This window comes from Hyperoodon ampullatus, assembly GCF_949752795.1.
Source record: "Hyperoodon ampullatus genome assembly, chromosome: 2".
In the NCBI taxonomy this organism is placed as follows: domain Eukaryota; kingdom Metazoa; phylum Chordata; class Mammalia; order Artiodactyla; family Ziphiidae; genus Hyperoodon; species Hyperoodon ampullatus.
In genome coordinates, this window is record NC_136915.1 from 58,457,578 (window position 1) to 58,480,221 (window position 22,644).

At 38.5% G+C, this 22,644-nt stretch overlaps 1 protein-coding gene across 1 annotated transcript; it reads left to right on the forward strand.

The window, feature by feature from the left end:
• Positions 1–685: 685 nt before the first annotated feature.
• On the forward strand, positions 686–21,931 carry DYNLT5 (dynein light chain Tctex-type family member 5; the record flags this gene model as incomplete). Its single annotated transcript, XM_079697546.1, has 4 exons — positions 686–804; positions 16,195–16,286; positions 20,754–20,878; positions 21,728–21,931. The coding sequence occupies 4 exons, from the start codon at positions 686–688 to the stop codon at positions 21,929–21,931; spliced, it is 540 nt and encodes a 179-aa protein (XP_079553672.1).
• Between the last annotated feature and the right edge of the window lie 713 nt (positions 21,932–22,644).

Consider the following 22,644-nt stretch of genomic DNA (forward strand, 5'->3'; position numbering starts at 1 on the left):
GTTCTATTTGCTCTTTACAAAATAAATCACTGTTGCTTGAAAAAAAATACCCTTTGGAGAAGCAGCTCATCTTAATTTTTAAAGTAATAGCAACAACAACAAATGTTAATTAGCAAAATATCATTGAGATTAAATTTGGGGAGGCAATAAAAATATTGTTTTCTGGTGTAGGATAATATTGTTCTTCTACTTATGGCTATCATTTCTCAGTGACTTTAACCTCTTCTGCAGTTAAGTATTTTTGTTGCAGCTTAATATATGCTTGTGTGAATTAAGTATGCTATTGTATAAATAAAAGTTATCAGATGGGACTTTCCTGGTGGTCCAGTGGTTAAGACTCCGTGTTTCCACTGCAGGGGGAGCGGGTTCCATCTCTGGTCAGGGAGCTAAGATCCCGCATACCACGCAGTGCAGCCAAAAAAATAAAAATGAAACAAAAAAGAAAGTCTCTACTTCTTATAAATAAATTCTGAAATTTTTTTTTAAAGTTATCATATTTCCAGTTATACTGACCAGAATAACAACATACACTAAAAATCACTCTTAAGGAAACCCCACTTTCCTATTCAAAAATGCTTTAAAAATAAAGTATCTGTGTACTTTATTTAGAATGAGTCTCTGTGTTATACTAAAATATTTTCAGATCTTTTGTTCAGTATTTTACAGAAGTTTTCTTCCATAGGTTATGATGATGTCAGACATTGTTAAAGACAGAACGGCTCATTTACTGAAGAAGAGGGGCAGTGTGTCTTCTTTAAGTAGCCATGAGTTCTGGCGGAAAGAGCCTCGTGGGCGCACCAAAGAGTGAGTGACTGGATGTCTATTAACACACTCAATTATTGAATAAACAGGTTCATAATATTTATCTGGAGGGAAAAAATGCATTTCCTTTGGGACATAAAAAAGGAGAAAAATGGGCAAGAACAAGGTTTAGGTCATCTTTGGGGGCCACATTTTTTAAAAGAACGAGAAAAAATGGTAACTAGATTTATCGTGGTGATCATTTGGAAATGTACAGAAATACTAAATCACTGTGTTGTGCACCAAGAAAAAGAAGAAAGAGAAAAAGAACAAGGAAATTTAAGTGATAAGTTGATCACAGCAGCATTTTTACTATTTCAGAGACTATCCCAAAAACTCATCTACTGAAAAGAATGTCATATGCAATGTAGACCAGCTACTTCTTAAGTGACTCCTGAATTCTTCTCCTCAATATTATATGAATACATCATTTTTGCATTTTTGTAATCAATATATACATATACAATGCATTTAGCATTATTTTAAACAAATTTTGTAATGTATTTTCATAGTCTTTGTGCATATCCTTTTAAATGGTTACATAATACAATATTTTGTCAGCTTATAATTCTGGGTTAGCTAACCGTTCCCCAATCATTGAGCATTTTAAGTTTGTTTCCACTTTTTAAATTTTTTACTATATAAGAAGTCTCTGATTGTTTTCTTCCCCGAAGTATAATTAGTGGGTCAAAGGATAATAAGTACATTTTTTGGCTCTTGCTACATATTGCATTTGCTCTCCTAAAAAAGATGAATTAATTTTTAATACTTTCATGGCATTTTTTTTGACTGCCATCGGGAGGAAAACCAAACAAATTATTCAATGCAGAGGTCAATTAATTTATATTATAAACTTTCCTTCTTAAAAGTTTCTACATGATTGAAAGATATAGCAGGGCTTCCCTGGTGGCTCAGTGCTTAAGAATCCACCTGCCAATGCCGTGGACACGGGTTCAAGCCCTGGTCCAGGAAGTTCCCACATGCCGCGGAGCAACGAAGCCCGTGCGCCACAACTACTGAGCCTGCGCTCTAGAGCCCGCGAGCCACAACTACTGAAGCCCGCGTGCCTAGAGCCCATGCTCCGCAACAAGTATAGCCACCGCAATGAGAAGCCCACGCACCGCAACGAAGAGTAGCCCCCCGCTCGCCACAGCTAGAGAAAGCCCGCGCGCAGCAACGAAGACCCAATGCAGCCAAAAATAAGTAAATAAAATAAATAAATAAATTTAAAAGAAAGAAAGAAAGATGTAGCATATTAATCCCCATGACTGGGAAGCAGGAGCTGGTGTGTCTGTTGGAACAGAGACCAGAAGAACTGGAAGAGATTTACGTTCGAATTCTGAAACCAAATTGTTCTGCTCTCAGAATGTATTAATACACTTACTCAGAATTCTAGTTTTCAACACTAGATGATTGTGGATTACAAGTCCTGTACAAACTCTCTCTTTTACAGATAGGAAATATAAAGGAGTAGCAATCTCAGTGCACATCAGAAGTAAAGCTGGGAGAATAATTAACCTCTATAGCTTTTGCTTCTGATCCTAAGTCATTTTGGCTGCTATTTCCAAGATTTAAGTGTAAGAGTTTTTTAAAATTATTTTAAAATAATTGTTAGCTTAAATTCAACTTTTTAGAAGCAAATATTATAATAATAATCTGACATAAATCCTGGTCCCATGATTTAAAAAGCACTGTTCTTATCCAAAAACTAAACTATCATCCCTACTTGCTTAAGTTTCATTTACTTCTTCCCTTTCAAAGCAAATTAGAAATTCAAGTATATAGAATCAGAACATGGCCCAATCTGAAGAATTAAAGATCACTCTTATTTTACTGATGAAGTATAAAAACAAATTAAAAGGTAACAGGAACACAAAAATAGTTTTAGCAACACATGAGGAAAGATTTTTTTTTTACTAACAAATACATTTAAGTGATAATTATCTTGATATATTTCAAAAGTAGAAACAGGGACTCCAAACAAAATATTCAGAATGGATCCTCTATTGGAGCCTTTTTTATTAAATAGCAAATGAACAGATTCCAAGCACTCTTGCAATGCAGGGGCCATTTAGGAGGCTGCCTCCTAACCCTAACTCCCACTTATTTTCCATTGTCTTCATCCTTGCCAGGGACCAGAATGTATGGGTTATTCTCCTTTCTGAAATGGGTCTTCAACTAGTAGAAAAACTCTGAAAACTTAGTGGCTATCAAATGCAGCATTGTTTCGAATTTACAGTGTTTTTTTGGAAAAACATATACCTTTCACTTGCAAGTTATCTCAAAACAATTTTTTGAATAGATTAATTTCAATAGTATAAAGCATATGCTGAAGTATATTGAGGACCTAATACATTATGTCATTTAATCTCCCCAGCATTAATCCTACTAGGTAGACATCATTCTTGCCATTTTGCTATGAAATAGCTGAGACTTATAGGTCAAGGAACAATTTAAGGATTAGGATACAGTCCTAAATCATGAGTATGGCCAAAAGGGTCCACGGACTCTTGCCTTCTTCTCTAGTTCCGTCTTCCCCACTATCCTGCTTGCATCCTACTCTTGGGCCATTCCCACCTTCCATATTTACAATCCCTCGGTGCTCTGCCTTGCCTCCAGCCATTGCCTCACGTTGCTTTCCTATGGGGTATCCTTGTCTGGAATGCTCGTCTTACACTCTGGCTTCCTTCTTTTCCTCCTTCAGAATTTAGCTCCATCTCCAACTCTCCAAGAAGCTCTCTATCACAGTTTCCAAAACAGTTTCATTTTGCCTGACACACAACAAGCCAAAACGCTAATATGCTGAAGTTTGCAGCAAAGAGTGTTCATTCGCAAGGCAGCCAAACGAGGAGATAGGAGAACAAATCTCAAATCCACCTCCTCAAAGCCAAGGGGATCGGGAGTTTATGGGACAAAGAATAAAGAAGCAGGGTGGTATGAGGCGTGGGGAGTGCGGGGAGGGTGAGGAAAGGTGATTGGGAAAAGATGCAGTAATTGTTGTTCCGTGCAGACGTTTCTAGCCTACAGCCCTCTGCACGTTCTGAGGGTGGAATTTTGGGCCCTCTGATGTTAAAAGGTCACTGATTGGACACTAGCGTCTGCCCAGTGAAGGGTCAGTGGTCCTATCCAGCCTTAACCAGCTGACCTCAAATTAGATGCAGCTGACTCCAAGTTCCTAAACAATAACTTGGGCAAACATCTTATTGTTTAAGTTATGCACCGCCTGGAGGACATGCAAGTCTTAAAACAACCTTGATTAGCGAAGGCAGGTGAAATGGATGTAAGCCACAGTTTCATAACTACCCAACTACAACCGCTTCCACTTCCGACTGGGTAGGATGCTCTTCCTTTCTGCTCCTGCTGCTTTCACCTTCTACGTGGTACTGTATTTGGGTGTTTTCTTGTCTATCTCTCTCATTAGACTGTGGACTTATTGGCCTTTATAACAGTAAACACTCTGATAAGGAGGGCAAAGAAGCATAGGAGGTAGACCTACTTAGAAAACAGTTTCTTAGATGTGGCCTAAGATCAGCATAAGCTCATCCACATTCTTGGTTTCTCTGTGGTCTTCTATAGAAGTAACTAATGCTTAACATTGATCCCTGGGTGTAATGGATACCTGAAATGCCTTCTGAATTGTAAAAGGAAGATTGAATTTATATTCAATATAATTATTGTTAATTGTTTTTAGATTTGTCTCTTTAATGTAAATTATGTTTTCATTATGAGGTAATTTTTATGCTTTATTCTTTAAAAAGAAACATTTTAAGCTGGTTTTTACTATCCCAACATCATAACTGTTAGCGCATTGGCATATTTCTTCCTAGAGATACCTAGTTGTCATCATACTTTATCTATAATTTTGAATTTTGTTGCTTTTCAGTTAAATAATTGATAATAATAAGGGTGCTAAGCTAAATTTTACTGAGCCCTCACTATGACCTCATTTAAGTTTCAGAGACGCACTGTATCAGGAGTTGGCAAACTATGACCCGAGGGCCAAGTCCAACCTGCCATCTGTTTTTGTATAAAGGTTTTTCCATGGTTGAAAAAAAAATCAAAAGGAGAATAATACTTTTTGTCATGTGAAAATTATAAGCAACTCAACTTTCAGTATCCATAAATAAGGTTTTTACTGGACCACATCCATACTTATTCATGTATGTATTGTCTCTGGCTGCGTTGACACCATAATGGCAGAGTTGAGTAGTTGCAATAGAAGTGCAGGGTCTACAAAGTGGAAAATATCTGCTATATGGCATTTTACAGAAATATTTGCTGACCCCTGTTCTATAAGAGAGATGCTGTTAGCATCTTCATCTTACAAATGAAGAAACATGCTTAGAGAGGTTGAGGCTCCAAAGCTACAGAAGCAGCAAGTGGCAAAACGGGCTTTTGTTTACAGTCAAAAATTTTCATTCTGTGAAAATTGGCTATCTACGTGTAACTTGCATCAATGAAACTCTTCTACTCATTCACCAGAACCTTCTGTTTCCCATCCATGGGTAAGAGCAGGTATTTACAATGACATCTTTCTTGTTGGAAACAGGCTTTGGCAGCTTTCAAAGAGTATTTGAACAGATGTGCTGCTCTCATATCCTTAAAATGGAAATAGAAGCCTGAGATTAAATTACTTTCCCAGGATAATGTGACATGATATCCAGGCTTCTTATCTCTGAGGCCAGTAGTTCAACTGGTAGGTCAAGCCTAAGACTGAAGACTGAAGAGTCTCTTTTGCCTCAAACCAAAATTACAGTGATATCATGAACCAGAATTTTGATGGATCTCAGAGCTCTCCACTTGAACCCACTGGTGGCATCTAATGCAGTAGTTAGGCCACATTATATTCTTCCACTTATTCATTTATTCAAGGTTTATTAAGCTTCCACTTTGTGCCACATGCAAGGCATATAAAGGTGACTAACTGTAGGGTTGTTCTTCTCTAGAGAATCTCATTTTTCAAGTAAACTTAAAGCCACATGGTAATCATTTTTTGGAAAAAATGGAAAAGATTACATTCATTGCTTCATTTGAAATAAATGTTTATTGACCAATGAGTAGGTGGTGAACCACACAGAAATAATCTGGTGGGAAAGGCAATGAACAAGTCCTTTTAAATGTGATGAATTTATTCAATGATTCCAACCTATACTACTTGAGCTGCTTATGTGCAGTTAAAAATGATGTTGCCTGGCCTGTTTCCTCCTTTTGATAAGCTCTATTGCCATCTGAATCAAACTAAATCCCCCAACAAGATCTGGATGAGACACAGCTTCCCTCCAAAGAGAGAGAAGCTTGAGAAACTGCATTGGCCATGTTCCTAAATTAAACCAAAACAATAGCTAATATTAAGTTGTGCTTAATAGATACATCCCATACAATATCTATATGAATCTCATAAAAACCCTGTGGGTTAAGTAGAGAAGGTACTTTTATTATCCCCATTCATCTCATGTATTATCTTACTTCTCAGGAGCCGAGATGAGTTGAAACTATTCCTCATTTCATAGCACATTGTCATCGCTAATATGAGTAGGACCCCTCATTTGCCTGATTGCCCCCTTCTTCCCCATCCTCACTCCCACTCTCATCTCCCAATAGGCACCCACTCTGATGCACAAAATACTAAATATACTACAAGAATATACATACTTAAATACTATATTATATATATTTTTAATTTTCTGTGTATTATGATGTTTTGACATCTTCAAAAACCTTCCTGGCTGAGGAGAGGCTGCCCCCCACACCAGGGCTAGCCAGTTATTAAAGATAGTCAAGGATTCAGCAGGGAGCATGCCTTTAATAGGCAAACTAACCAACTGGCATCCTGACCCGTTCTCTCTGGCCCCCCACACATCCCAGGAGGCAGTATTTCTCCGCCCTAATCATCCCAGTGCCAAGTACCAGGCAACTAGGGGCCCTTCCTATAGCTTAGAGCCCACTGAAATTATTCAGGCCAGGCCAATCCTGAGCTGTTTTCCCTGTACCACTTTGCCTTTCCCTGGGAAACCCCAGTAAAGGTCCCTGGCTCTCCCTTGCTCCCGTCTTCTGCCTCTTGACCACACTGGCATTTTTCCACATGGTCCTGTGTGGCATGTTGTGTCTCTTGCCTCTAGGACCTGTGAGTATAATAAACTGTTTTCATGAACCCATCCTCTGACTCCTTCTGTGACTTCACCTGACTGACTCTCATAAAAAATTACAGAACAAGTACTTAAAGATATGCATTTTTTACTTACATGAATGGTACTGTGCTATAAGTCTCATTTTGTTTGCTCAATCTCATATCTCATTCAATAGTTTTATTTTTTTATGTTTACTCATGTGACTATGGATATCTAGCTCTTTGCTTCTTACTGCTGCATAGTAGTCCTTAATATACATCCATCACTCATGCTCTTATCCATTCCCCTAGGGATGAACACCCAGATTGGTTTTCCCTCCCTGCCAAGGTATGCAGTGCCATGTAGAACATCTTTGTACATAACCCTTCATTGGCATCTTTGTGAAAAGTGCCCTGTGAATGTGATCCCAGGTAAAGGCATTCCTGTTAAGGAAGATTTGAATTAATGGTGAAATAATTCATAGATGAAACTGCTTAACACAAAAGCATATCAATATTTCTCAAATTAATCTACAAATGCACATATCTCAATCAAAACCCATTTGTACATTTTGAGAAACTCAACAAACCATTCCTAAATTTTATAAGTAGGGAAAGAATTCTGAGTAACTAAGTTAACTTTGAAGAGTGAGCATAGAGGAGGAATTTACTCTATCAGATATTAAGATATACCACAAAGCTGTAGTAAGTAAAAATAATAATAAATACAGGAATAAACAAATAGGTGTAGAAATAGACAAATAGAGCAATGGAATACATAGAAACGTTAGAAGTAGACCTATGAATATATAGAACATAATATATAAGCAAGGGAAAATGATGGTTTTTTTTTTAACATCTTTATTGGAGTATAATTGCTTTACAATGGTGTGTTAGTTTCTGCTGTATAACAAAGTAAATCAGCTATACATATACATATATCCCCATATCTCTTCCCTCTTGCGTCTCCCTCCCACCCTCCCTATCCCACCCTTCTAGGTGGTCACAAAACACTGAGCTGATCTCCCTGTGCTATGCGGCTGCTTCCCACTAGCTATCTATTTTACATTTGGTAGTGCATATATGTCCATGCCACTCTCTCACTTCGTCCTGGCTTACCCTTCCCCCTTCCCATGTCCTCAAGTCCATTCTCTACGTCTGTGTCTTTATTCCTGTCCTGCCCCTAGGTTCTTCAGAACCAGTTTTTTCTTTTTATTTATTTATTTATTTGCAGTAAGTGGGCCTCTCACTGTTGTGGCCCCTCCCGTTGCGGAGTACAGGCTCCGGACGCACAGGCTCAGCGGCCATGGCTCATGGGCCCAGCCGCTCCGCGGCACGTGGGATCTTCCCGGACCGGGGCACGAACCCGCGTCCCCTGCATCGGCAGGAGGACTCTCAACCACTGTGCCACCAGGGAAGCCCTAGCACAATTAGGGATATACATGCCCTATTATCCCCATATACTGAGGACACTGAGGCTTGCTGTGGTAAAGTGACTGGCCAGCGTAACACAGTTCCCTGATGACAGAGCAAATAATCTGTAGTTCTCTGACCCTAGAATTTAGAGACCTCATGAAAGTATTTTTATTTGTTACTAGCTAATTGTACCCCACTACCCCTGCCAGATTCATATGTTGAAGTCCTAATCCCCAATACCTCTGAAGGTGACCTTATTTGGAATAAAAGATAAACTTAATTACCTCTTTTTTAAAGAGGTAATTAAGTTTAAATGAGTTCATTAGGGTGGGTTCTAAACCAATGTGACTGGTGTCCTTATAAGAAAAGGAAACTTGGACACCAACAGGCCTGGAGGGAGGTGATGTGAAGATACACAGGGAGGAGATGGCTGTCCACAAGCCAAGGAGAGAGGCCTGGAACAGATCCTTCCCTCATGGCTCTCAGAAGGAAACAATCCAGCCAACACCTGGTTCTCGGACTTCCAACCTCCAGAAGTGTGAGACAGCAAACTTCTGTTGTTTAAGCCTCCCAGGCTTGGTACTTCATTATGGCAGCCCTGGCTAACTATTGCAGTGCAGCTGACCCTTGAACAACACAAGTGTGAACTGTGCAGGTCCACTTACACGTGGATTTTTTTTTTTTTACACGTGGATTTTTTTCAATAGTAAATACTGCAGTACTACATGATCCATGGTTGGAGCTGTGGATGTGGAATCAAGGATACTGAGGAAGTGCAACCATGGATACTGAGGGCCGACCATAACTTCTACTGGATTTTCCACTGCAAAGAGGGTCAGCACCCCTAACCCCCACGTTGTCAACTGTATCTCTGAAGGAGTGAATGGAATAGCATGAGCTTAGTCAGGGAGTCGAACGGGTGACTCAGAGTCCTGCTCTGCCGCCACTGGCTGTGGTCAATTCCAGTGTGAGCACTTACAAGCTGCTGGTCTTGCATAAGTTATTAAGCCTTCTTTGCCTCAGTTTCTTCCTCTATAAAATGGGATAAAAATAATAGCTGTCAGTTCGGGCATGTTGAGAATTTATTAAAATAATACATGGAAGCACTAGAATAGTTCTTGGCACATCAAAGAACAGAGCAAGTATTGATTATTATTATTACATAGAACTTTGGCATCAAACTAGACCTGAGTTTGAATCCCTGATCTTCTGTTAACTTAACTAGCTACTATTTAATATTCTTTGTCTTAATATATTATCTATAAAATGGGAATAACAATGACTTCATCACTGCATCATGTCTTTTGTTTACTGAACACATTTTTGTTGCCTGGGTTACTGGCATTGTGCTATGTCCCAAAGATGCAGTGGTGAACAAAATAGACTGTCCCTGAACTTGTGGCATTGCCCTTGTCAAGATCATAAAGACTTTCACATTGCTGATGCAGTGGTCAGTCCTTCTCAATCTTCTTCACTGGTCCCTCCTCTTCTCCCCAATTTCTTAATATAGGAGTACCTCAGGGAGCACTTTGTCCCTTTGTCCCCTTCTTCTCTTGTCCTACACTTGCCCCTCAGGAATCTCCTCCAGTCTAGTGACTGAGACATGGTGCTATGCCCCCAGATGTATATCTCCGGCCCACACATCTCTCCCAAACCCCAGACTCATAAATGACTATTGAGCCCTCACTTCAGTACCTAGCAGACATTGCAAACTCAACATCTCACAACTTAACTCTTTAACTACCTTCCTTCCCATTCAAGAGGAGATTCCGTTGGATCAATTTTGAAAATATATTCAGAACCCAATGACTGGGACTTCCCTGGTGGCACAGTGGTTAAGAATCTGCCCGCCAATGCAGGGGACACGGGTTCCAGCCCTGGTCCGGGAAGATCCCACATGTCGTGGAGCAACTAAGCCCATGCGCCACAACTACCAAGCCTGCAAGCCACAACTGCTGAGCCCACACGCCACAACTACTGAAGCCTGCATGCCTAGAGCCTGTGCTCCTCAACAAGAGTAGCCACCTCAATGAGAAGCCCACGCACCGCCACCAAGAGTACCCCCCGCTCACTGCAACTAGAGAAAGCCCGCGCACAGCAACAAAGACCCAACTCAACTAAAAATAAATAAATAAATAAATAAATAAATTTCTTTTAAAAAGAACCCGACTACTTACCACTTACTCCATGACTTGGTCTGGGTCACTGTATTAGCTTGAGCTGCCATAACAAAATACCACAGATTGTGTGGCTTTAACAATAGGAATTTATTTTCTCACAGTCCTGGAGGCTGGAAGTCTAAAATCAGGGTGCCAGCTTGGTTAGGTTCTGGTGAGGGCCCACTTCCTGACTTGCAGATGGCCATCTTTTCACAGTGTCCTTGCATGGAGGAAAGAATGCTGCTGTTTCTTTCTTTTACGTAAGGAGCCCAGTTCTATCAGTTCAGGGCTTCACCCTTACGACTTCATTTCACCTTAATCATCCCCTTAAAGGCCTTATCTCCAATATACTCACATGGGGTGTTAAGGCTTCAATCTATGAATTTTGAAGAGACACAATTTTGTTCCTAGCAGTTACTGCCATCTCTCCCCTGGGTTACTATAAAAGCTTTCTAACTGGAATCCCTGTGTTTACACATGCTTCCCTACAGCCTATTCTCAGCACAACATTTGGAGTTATCATTGTAAAATATAACATGGATCTTGCTATTCCTCTGCTCAAAACTCTATAAAGGCTCCCACTTTATCAGGGTAAAAGCCAAGATTTTAAGATGGCCCACAAAACTCTACATGGTCCAGCTACCTGACACCCTGGTAACCTCATCTCCTTCCACCCTCCTGCTTGCTGCCTCTTCTCCAGCTACTCTGGCCTCTATGCACTTCTTAAAAATACCAGGCAGCCTTCTGCTCGAAGCCTGTGCATGTGCTTTCCTCTCCCCGACACACCCTTCCCTCTGACATCCACATGGCTCATTTCCTCACCTCCTCCAACTCTTTGCTCAGGGAGATCTATCTTGATCATTCTGTTTAAAATTACACACAACTGCCTCTCTCCCATCCACGTCCAAGCTCCCTTAACTAAGCTCTCCTTTCCCATGTAGCATTTATCATCTTCTAACATAGTATATAACTTACTTTTTTAGTATTTTATTGCCTTTTTTCTGTCTCTTTTCACTAGGTTCCATGAGGGCAGAGATTTTAATTTGTTTTTGTTTTCTGGGTTTTTTTTGTTTTTTGTTGTTGTTGTTTTGCGGTTTTTTTGTTTTTTATATCCCAGGGACCTAGAGTAGTACCTGGCACATAGCAGTCACTCAATAAATATTTTTTGACAGTAGAATGAATAATTATTATTTTATACTAATTCCTGAATACAAACAGGTTAGGTTCACAGGTCCAAGTATGTAAGTCCAGGGTGACTAAGGGCTTTCATCTTGCAGACATAAGATGCATTTACAGCAAAAAGAAAAATGTTTGTTCAAATTTTTAAAACAAGGTATTCTTTACCTTCTTGCTGAAACATTCCATTGTGTACCTATTAAAAAAAGAAGAAGAACATTATCATTTGTGTTGAACATCTGTTGGGACAGACGACACTCCTTGATGATCTCCATGGCACTGTAGGGGTAACCATGGCACACACACTCCCAGCCTCACCTCTCTGATGATTGTCAAGGGTAATGCGACTTTGAACTGTGCATTCATCCAGGAGCTGCAACAGAAGTTTCGTCAGCTGCTCTTGACCTTAACCTCACCTTCTCTTGGATAAAGAGATCCAACAGTGGGCTTCAGACACTAACTCTGACTTTCTATTCACCCACTCAAAATTGTTCTACTTTGTCAGTCACATTTCCTGGATTATCTTCAATCGCTTCAGAGCTAGACATTTCACAGGTTGCATGGTTCATTCTTTGTCCTTCAGAATCATTCCTACTCTTAAAAATGTATCCCACAAGAACACATATCATGTCATTTTATCTCCTCTTTCTTTTTTTTCTTTCTTTTTTTTTTTTTTTTTTTTTGCGGTACGCGGGCCTCTCCCGTTGCAGAGCACAGGCTCCGGACGCGCAGGCTCAGCGGCCATGGCTCATGGGCCCAGCCACTCCGCGGCATGTGGGATCTTCCCAGACCGGGGCACGAACCCGTGTCTGCTGCATCGGCAAGCGGACTCTCAACCACCAGGGAAACCCCCATTTTTCACATTTAAAAAAATCAACTACAGCATTCCATTCGCAGTGAGATCATATATCTAAGAAGGATTATTATTATAAACTAAGGAAGGCCCGGTCGTAGGCAACAGAAACTCATCCACGTGTAATGTGGAATATACCCAATAAATTTGTTTTGCTGTGAATACAGCACTGGTAATTAAAATTATAAATTTGCTCTTTGAAACATCTCACATTTTTATCTTTAAAAATTTCAAAGGGCTTGAATAAAGCTGTTTATCAATAGAAAATATGTACATGTTTTTCTAAGTCAGTATTCTGAACTGACATTGTTAATTGCAAGCATTTTTAATATTTTATGTCTTCTTCTTGTCTTTTTTCATGCAATATATATTGTATTTTTTCTGTTCAACTTATTCTCTTTTCTCTCTCCCTTCGTCCAAGGCATCTCATTCTAATATAGGAACTATCAGATATCAGTTTCAAAAAAGTACCATAAATAGGGTTTTTTAAAAAGTAAAATTTTTCTATAACTTACATGAAATTATAGTCTTGGTTGATACATGGTCAGATTTCCAATGTACAGAAATCAATAGACTAACCAAATATTTTCCTTCTGTATGATAAGGGAAGCCAGGTTAATATATTTGAAATCTCTGAAATCTCACTCCCCATCCCTTCCACAAAATTAACTCCAAGTTTTGTGCTCTATTACTTGTGGCATCCCACTTCCAAACTCTGTATCAGTTAAAATTTGTATCAGTTTTATCTAATGCTTCTTATAAAAATCTTTTTATAAAAAATAAAAACAGTGGCTTAAACAAAATAGAAATATATTTTCTCTTACATAAAAGAAGTCTAGAAGGACTAGTCTTCTAGCTTCTGATCTGTAATCCATAAGGTTATCTCAAGATCCAAGATAGCTGCTGAGCTCTTGCCATCATATCCACGGTCCAGTCATGAACAGGCCCCTGCTGGTTGACTTAGTTGGTTGAATTAATTCTCTCAGAATTTTCACCCGTAACTTCCACTTACATCTTATTGGCTCATAAGCCATATGGCCCCAGTAGCACTAAAGAGTCGAAGCATTTGTCTTCAATTTGGAGAGAAATATTCCCACAAACTTCTGGTTCTGCTACCAAGGAAGAAGAGAACAACATCAGAGAGCAAATGACAGTCCCTGCCACAATGGTCATTATAGTTTTCTTTATAATGATGGAATATTGAAAGCAACCTAAATGGCCTGTTTAAATAACATGCAGTATGTTCATAAATTAAATACTGTCTTGATGTTTAAAACATGGATGCAGATTACTATTTATTGACATAGTTATCTGCTATATATTTCTGAGTGAACAAAAAAACAGCATCTATAATAGATCCCATATGTAAAATCATGTCTGAAAAGTTTTTTTTAATATTAAGAGTGGTTAGATAATCACTGAGGTTAGTAATTTTTTGTGTAACTTTACTTTGTTCTTTATACTTTCCTGTACGCTTTGAAATTTTTACAATGAGCATACACTGTTTACAGATTGCTGTAGAAATAAAAAGGCACTGTATGAAATCACCTTCAGTATTCCAAAAAAAAGTCACTCTAAAGAACTTTCTATTTGCACATCAATGTTCAGCCAGTGGGGTTTTGAAGCTACCCTTATGACAGTTGCCAATATCATACTGATAATATTACAAACTGCACTGGATATCATTTTTTTAGTAACATGGCAATACCAAAGCAATAGTATCCAAAGCAAAAAATCATTACTTGCTTTTTTGTGTTAGGCTTCTAACTCTGCTAATTTGAGTTTTATACAAACTCTACTTCTCCTTCTATGAGTTTTTAATATGGCGTTTAGTAGAAAAGAAATAAGGTTTTATTAACATCTTCTTATGTTTCTGCAAGTAACTTTTAATTGCAGCAATTAATTATTTCAGGTAGTCATTGCCCCTATTTCCATTCTATCCGATATGATCATATATGAAACTTTGTTACAGAGGTAAATAGAGTATTTGAAATCTAAGTCTGCCTTTTGTATGTATATGCAGTTAAGCACTTTGCCAGTTCCCTTTATCACTGAAATGGGCAGAATAATGACTCTTTTACTTCCTTAAAGGTGGTATTTTAAAGATAAAATGAGACAATTGATGGAAAATATTTTGCAGAAAAAAAGTAGCATATACAATATTGGGGCAGGCTGGCTTATCTTAAAATCAAGGGGTTTATGCAACATTGGTTTTTCTAAGCAGAAGCTACCATCTTTGGCGCTGCTCACAACACCTGCAGCCAACGTGGCTAAACAGGTTGGTTGCTACTTCAAAGGGCAGCAGAAAATTGAGGAAAGCAGGTGTTATAAGAATGGAGACTAACTCACTAATCCAGAAATCCATTGTGGAAAAGCAGCCATAATGTCTTACATCACTTTCTTGGGCTGGGTGGGTAAACCTTAATTTATTGTTTAAATTGTATTATATGATTTTTAAAATATAATATCTGTGATTTTCTTAAAATAGCAATTTGCAGGAAGCTCACTAACTCCCAACAGCTCAGAACTAAGTATTTAAAACTCCTTGCAGAGAGAAAAAAAAATCCCCAAAGATTAAGAACAAATATCTCAATCTCATTTAATTAAAGCAAAAACTTAGCCTTCTTATAAAAGTAATCACTCTGAAAACACACACACATGCACACACACACACTGTTATATCATCTCCTTTGAAATGATATGTCTTAACCTTCGTTTCACAGGCGGAGAGAACTGGGGTAGAGATCTGAGACTGCCATTAGTGACGGCTGAATTTTCTCTGATTAAGTAGTGCTGGAGGGACTTGAGGGGTTACTCTTCATTTGGGCCTCCTGTTCAGCACCTGGATAAGCTTTTATTGCCTTGGTAACCAAGCCAAAACCCTTTCTTAATGTTGAAAAGGGTGATTGATGCTTATTGATTGCTATAGTTTGGGTGAATTGCGGTTTCTCTCATCATGTAGATGAGTTTCTCGTTTTTCTTTTTTCTACTAAAGGGATTTTGTGAGGTACATTTAATAGTAAACTCCTTATAATCCCCCATGTATGTAAAGAGCTTGTTGCCCAGCATTTTGAGCTTCCTCACATAATCCCCAGTCCCTTTTGTGAGTTCTGTCCACTTTGAGGAGAGACTTTTGCACCTGCAGTAGAGATGCAATTGACAATAACTTTTGAAACGTGTACAGTCTGCCCTCGGTATCTGCTGAGTATTGGTTCCGGGAGCCCCCCATGGATACCAAAAGCAGTGGATGCTCAAGTCCCTTATATAAAATGGCGCAGTACAGTTGGCCCTCCATATCCATGGGTTCCGCATCCGCGGATTTAACCAACTGAAATATGTGATTGGGTGAATCCCTGGATGCGAAGGGCTGACTGTACATACTATGTTAGCCCACAGATGGAACAACCCATGAATACTTTCGTGATAATCAAATGCCCCAGGCACTGCACTGGGCTTCAACCACTATATTGAGACCTGCTCCAAGTGACTTCTCTGCACTGGTAATATTTCCATCTCTAAAATGTTTTAGACTTTAAATGTATTACCAGGATATTTACAGGGGACTCGCTTGAAATATTTTAGAGAAAACATAAAACTTTTGTCACATTTTTGCTAAAAGCAACATGGTGTTTTGCTATTATTGTTATAGTAACTGTTGAAATTTGTTTTCTCTTTGCTTTTAGCTCTCTGAGTACAGTGTCTTACATGGATGAACCTAGCCAGCGTGATGATGCCTCTCACCTCGCAGTTCAGATGGAAAACACCTACCAACTGGGTGTGTCATTTTATCACTCCATCCTATTTAAGACTTCTAATTTCATGGGTGATATTTACTTAAAATAATATCTGATAACCTGGCATTATCTTCAATGCTAGCACAATATAAGGGATCTTAATTAATTGGGTGATTTGGTATTGCTTTAATTTCTTCCTCTGCAAAATGTGACCAGTATCCATTGCCTACTTTTCTTTATCAGTATTTTCTAAATACCAAGCAAGTCACTGGGTGGCACTGAGGTGTAGTTGTATTACTGAATTAAGGAGTTCATTGGGTATTTCTTGTGGAGTTTTTTATATCTACTTGAGTTAAATGAAAGAGATATGCATTATAGTTTTATCAAACAAAACCAACCAAGGTTGCTGATGGGTGGAGAAAAAAGCCTTAAGGCAAAGGCAAATGATTCCTGGTCCCCTGTTGACAGAGATGTTTATCTTTTCCCACAGAGGTTTTGGGTCTTTGAAAACAAAAATCTTTGCACCTGCCCCTATACTCCAGGTGGAGTCCACAGTGACTATCATTCCCCATTCACATTTCTTCATAGAACTACTTGTTTTCTCTAAATGTGTACCTTCTCACTATTATCTGGATCCATATATAATTACTGCTGTATAGAAATTCTGCAGAGACTTACCAGTGACCAAAGGAAGACTCCATAGGCCAGAGTGGTTTCATCTGTGGTCAGTTAACCTCAGGAAAATTATAGACCATCAGCACATCCCATTAGGCCTTCTAGCCGGTTTTCTACAGTAATCCCCAAGACGACAAGGATTATAAGGCCCCATAATTAGTCTGTCTACTGGTATTTTCACAGTGCCTATGGTAGACAACTAATATTCCTGCCAACCAAGATACATTTATACTCCTCTGGTACCCTTACCCAGTTTCCTTTGGGGGAGCTCGACCACTGCCATCATTATCACTTTTGGTCCATGGCATCCTCCTGAAGCTGACACTGGCTTCAGAGTTGTAATGGTGACTGATTTGGGGATTTGGTCAAGGCCATCACAGCCTTTGAGGTTCAATTCAGAAAATGTTGTTTGGGCTGTTGAAGAAGCAGTTCATATCCTGAAATTTAAAAGGATAAGGGCTTATGGCAGCTTTGGCCATCTTGCCCTCACATGAAGCCTGAGACCAAGTCCTACATCCAGCTGTGTACTCTTAGACTTTTCAGTTAGGCAAACTAAGTTTGGGTCAGGTCTTCCTGTAACTAAAAGAGCTTTGCCATTCAGTGCCTATGACTCTGGGCTCTGCATGCTAGAAGGTTTTGAATCTGATTTTCACAAGATAAAGCATTTTAAATATGAAGCCCTGTGTTTCTTCTTCAAAAGGATCTATTTTCATAACATTTCTCCAAATAAACTAAATTGTCTAATCAGTTTTAGAAGTAATGAGTGTTGAAGCAAGTTAGAAAAGTAATTTTAGAAATAGCTTAATATAAATTATTTTCCATATTTTCTTTCAGAAAGTCATGTGAATTATTCTTCTGTGATTAAAGTCTTCTATACATGACAATCCATTTTTTAAGCAGTTAACTAGCTATTTTGTTAATAATCAAAAATGTATTTCCACTTCCACTTGTTTCTGGGTTTATTTTGACTCTGAAAGAAGATAGTCTGTGGGCCTTTGGCAAAGATTTTCTCCTATCTATACAATGAATACTGACCAGAAGAGTGAGGAAAAAATTAATCACCAGTATCACTGTGTTTACTTTTTCACATGCATCATGTAAACGCATCTTAAATGTTTAGCATGTTTGTCCTCCCTTTATCTAAGTAATTACAGCCACCAAGAATGAGATAAATCATAATTTTTAAAAAGGGGGAATGGAAGAACGAAAATATATTTCTTATAATAAAAGCCACTTACCTCTTCCCATTAATTAATTACTGAAACATGAGTACAGAAGAAAATACGGGCTGTAGGGTCCAATGTATATGAATCTGAATACTCATTTTGCCTATTCCTAAATAAATGACGTTTGAGCAAGGGATTCAGCATCCTTGAATCTTAGTTTCTTCATCTGCAAGTAGGGATACTGTGAGAATTAAATGAACTATTGTATTTAAATTGCTTCCCCATTCAGTATGTTATTGCTTCTCAAACTGACTGACTCTAGGTCTTCACCTTAGATCACTAAGAAGAAAAGCCTTCTATGACATCCAGCATAATTTCCTATTAAGTATGGAATGAGTTCTCCACAGGACTTTTTCTGGAGCAATTACTATAGAGGTACCTGATTTTTTAAAAACACTGTGAGCACCATGTCACACAAGGGCTATAGGGAGCCATCTTTGCTGCCACATCAAGACAGTCCACCTGAAGCCAATTATTGAAAAATAGAATCTAAAAACAGAGAGAGAGACATCGTTTGAACTCACCTTCCATGAGATGAGCAGGCCCTGTCACCAGATGCTTTGTTGGACAGAGTCTGCCAGTCTCTCAGTGCTGACTTTGCTCCACCCTACAGGGTCCTTCCTGCCTATGGAGGCCTCACTACATCCCTCTTTACACTGTTGCCCATCTTGCTGCCTTCTCAGCAAGAGCAATCCCTATCTCTTTGCTCAGAATAAGGTGGCAACAATAACAGCTACAACACTCTTAATAACAAAGCTCTAATGAGTGGCTTTTTTGTGTGGCAGGCACTATTCTGAGCATTTTAAATACTTCATCCCATTTAATCCCAACAAAAAACAATATGTGATAATTCTTATCACTATCCTTATTGGGGAAGCTAAGACACAGATATATTAAATAACCAAATTTTTATCTATTCTCTCTTAAATCTATTTTTATGGACAAGTTTCTCTTTCTTTTTTTTTTTTTTCCATCCTGATACTTCTTCAGATCTTTGCTTTTTGATTTCTAAAGACATTTTTTCCTCCTAAAGAAAAAAATTTGCTCTAAAAAAAAAGAAATGAAAAAAAGCTTAGGCATTCACATTAGTTGATTGTGAAAGCTTCAGGAGCTTGTTTTGGAAGTCAAATGCTGAATATTGACTCTCTCTCTTTGCCTCTCAGCATCCCAGCCTGAGTAAGGCAATAGATAATTCTGGCTGTATAGGGCCAAGGTCACAAAGAAGTGAGAAAAGAAAAGTTTGCTACCATATTTAAAATTCTTTTCAGAATAGAATCTTGTTAATGAGATTAAAAAGACAAACCTGAGCAAAGTGCAGAAAGGGCATTGGTGCAGCTGGACAGTGGGAGCTACTAGAAACTGGGACTCAGGTGCCCCCAGGATTCCATCTTTCCAGCCCTAAACTGTGTGAGGCTCCTTCTCTCACCGTGGCCTGGCTGCCTTCCCACTATGAGAAACAGCCTCCAGCAGTTCCTGAGAGTCACATGTCATAACTTTTAACACCAAAAAGAGACACTTTTTTTTTTTCCTAGCTCCAATTTAAAATAAAAATTCCAAGAAATGACTCTAATTGGCCTGGCTTGGGGCAAGTCCATCAAGGGCCAATCAACCATGACCTGGACTTGAGCTCAAAGAAAATGATGGTAGAGCCTAAAGAACCACATGGTTAGAGTGGGAAGAGGACCAGTTCCTCCCATTTGGGAAATGCCGTTCCCAAATCACAGGGAGGAGTACTAGGCATAGGTGGACAAATATATGCACTGAAAGAATTTACTATTTTCTGAAGGGAACAATGCGTACGGTCGCTATAATACATGGCCAAATTAAGTTCCGTGTGAATGATACTGGTCAAGTTAAAGTAAATGCCATATGAGTGCTTGGTAGGAAGGAGTGAAAAAGAGAGGTACCAATCTAAAGGACATAGTCTATTTAATTTAGTCCAAGCTGGTAGTATCATTTTTTAATTTCTTAAGTAGGAAGGGAGAAACCACTCTCAAATTTAGCCTCATTTCACTAGCGTATGCAAGTGGAAATCTTCTAAAACATCCACAGGATGGTGACACAGTAGGTGTCTGGGAGCTTGCCTACTGGGGCTGGTGCCCTATCTCTGACCCCATGAAGCAAGAGCAACCAGGACCAACCCTTCATAGGTTTAGAACTGCTTGTTGTTCTCCTGTAGAACAGAGATTCCTGCTGACTAAATACTGGGGTTAATTTTCATACTCGTATCAGATGTCTCTGTTTTACTTGTCCACATTCATTCCCCAGGCTGATTTCAATTTAATTGAACAATTCATATATAATCATCAAAATAAAAATACTATTAATTGAGCCCCAGGAGGCTGACCTAACTCAACTCTAGGCACGGGCTGTCACCTTCTGGTTAAGTTCAGCCATCGGGAAACTTCAGCAGGAAGAGAGGAGTGTGAACCCTTGCCTTTGGGCTCATCTTGGGCTGTTTGCATCTATCAACAGAAGGGCATAAGCTACTCTTAAGGGAGCCCTCTCCACATGGCTCTTCTGGGACCCCTCTTTCAGTTAAGCTATGGGGTGGATGGATGTGAGTTCAAATTACTTCTTTGAAAGAAATTCCATCTGTATTTTCAGGTCCTACCAAACATTTTCCTGTGGTCACTGTCAATCATATACTGAAAGATGTGTTAACTAACTACCTACAAGAAGAAAAATATGAACCAGAGCTCTGTAGACAGATGACTAAAACGATTTCTGAGGTATGCGTGTTATTTCCCGAAGTGTTAACTATGATGAGAATATTTGTTGAAAGCACAACCCCCTACTTTTTGATGAAGGCAATTAATTTGCAGTAGCAGTAAAACTGCTTATTTTTATTTTATAAAAATATTTATTAGGTCATATTCTATGTGTGTCTGTGTGTGTGTAAAAAGCCTTTGTCTAATACAAGTATTATGTGCATCACTTGCATGTATTCTGTTTAAGAAATGTATAAAACTGCCCCATTTATTTAAAAATTTTTATTGTAAAAAAATACATTTTAATAATCATTTTGTCTTCCCCAAGTCACCTTCTTTGTATGCCATCAAATGCAAACATTGTGGCCTTTAAATACCTTTCTATTTTTATCAAGTAAAATGCTGGCACTCCATCAGGTTTTCTCTACTTTTTTTTTATTACAAACTCTAATAAGCATTCACGATTAGTCAGATTACAGGAGACTCCAGCTGTATGGTCCCTTAATTAGACATGAACAAGAGGGTATAACTCAAATGCCAACATTCTTTGAAGGGAAGCCATCTCAACATAGATTTTCAAAGAATGTAATAAATCCATTGAACTCTATTCTCTGGATTATCATTTTTCCATGTGCCTTAGAAAATGTAGATTTCTTGCTGGGGCTATCATTTTGTCCCTAAATGTCCTGTCTTGTGAGGACAGTGCTTGAAGGAAATTATAGCTACCATTCTACAACAATTAAAAGGATCCAAAATGTATCATGCTGTTTTCTTCAATTAAATCCACTATATTTATGAAGAAAATTAAGACTCTTACATTTCAATGTGACTAAGTGAGGGCTTTTTTTTTTTTTTGCTTTTAATTTCTAGATTATTAAAGCCCAGGTGAAGGACTTGATGATTCCACGATATAAGCTAATTGTGATGGTTCACATTGGACAACTGACTGGCCAGAGCATACTGATTGGAAGCAGATGCCTCTGGGATCCTAAAAATGATACCTTTGCATCTTACATTTTCAGAAATTCTTCTCTCTTTGCTCTTGCAAATGTCTACACAGTTTACTTTGAGTGACTGAAAACAAGAAATCTAGGTCGTACTTTTTAAATCAAGAAATAGGCTGTATCTTTGTACACAAGTTTCACTGCCCAGATGTTTGAGAAAGACACAACACTAATATTTCAAACAATTGGAAGTTTGGGGACTTTTTCATACTCTTGTAAGTATGAAAGAGTATACTTACTCTTTGGGGGAGAGAAGGTGGCACAAGAAAGAATCTTGTTTATCCAAAGAAGGAACTAAGTCTTAGTTCTGCTGGATTGTTTTTTCATAGACATAGATTCTTATTAAATATTGCCTTGGGTACTAATTATTTTAATTACACTTTAATTAGAGAGTTAGAATTCCCTGCATTATTTTTTTAATGAAGAGAAGTCTTAAAAAATATGGCTATATACCCTGACCAATAAATGATGGTAGCATATTCAATGTGGTATACACAAATGATCAATGGTACTCTGTCTCAGTGTTGTGTATAAAAGAATACTGGTTTTCATTTTGTACTTAATAAGTTAAGCAGCATTCATTAACTGCAATTATTGTTATATGTACCTGACAGTTGAAACTGCTAATGTAGAATTAATGATTTCATAACAATTATCATAGTCCCACAGGACTGCTAGCTAAAACTAGAAGTTCTTGTGGTTTGCCTGCACTTTACAAAATTGTGGGAAAACCAAATATTAGCTCTTCAATAATGGAAAGAACAAAATGAACAAAGGCTTTTT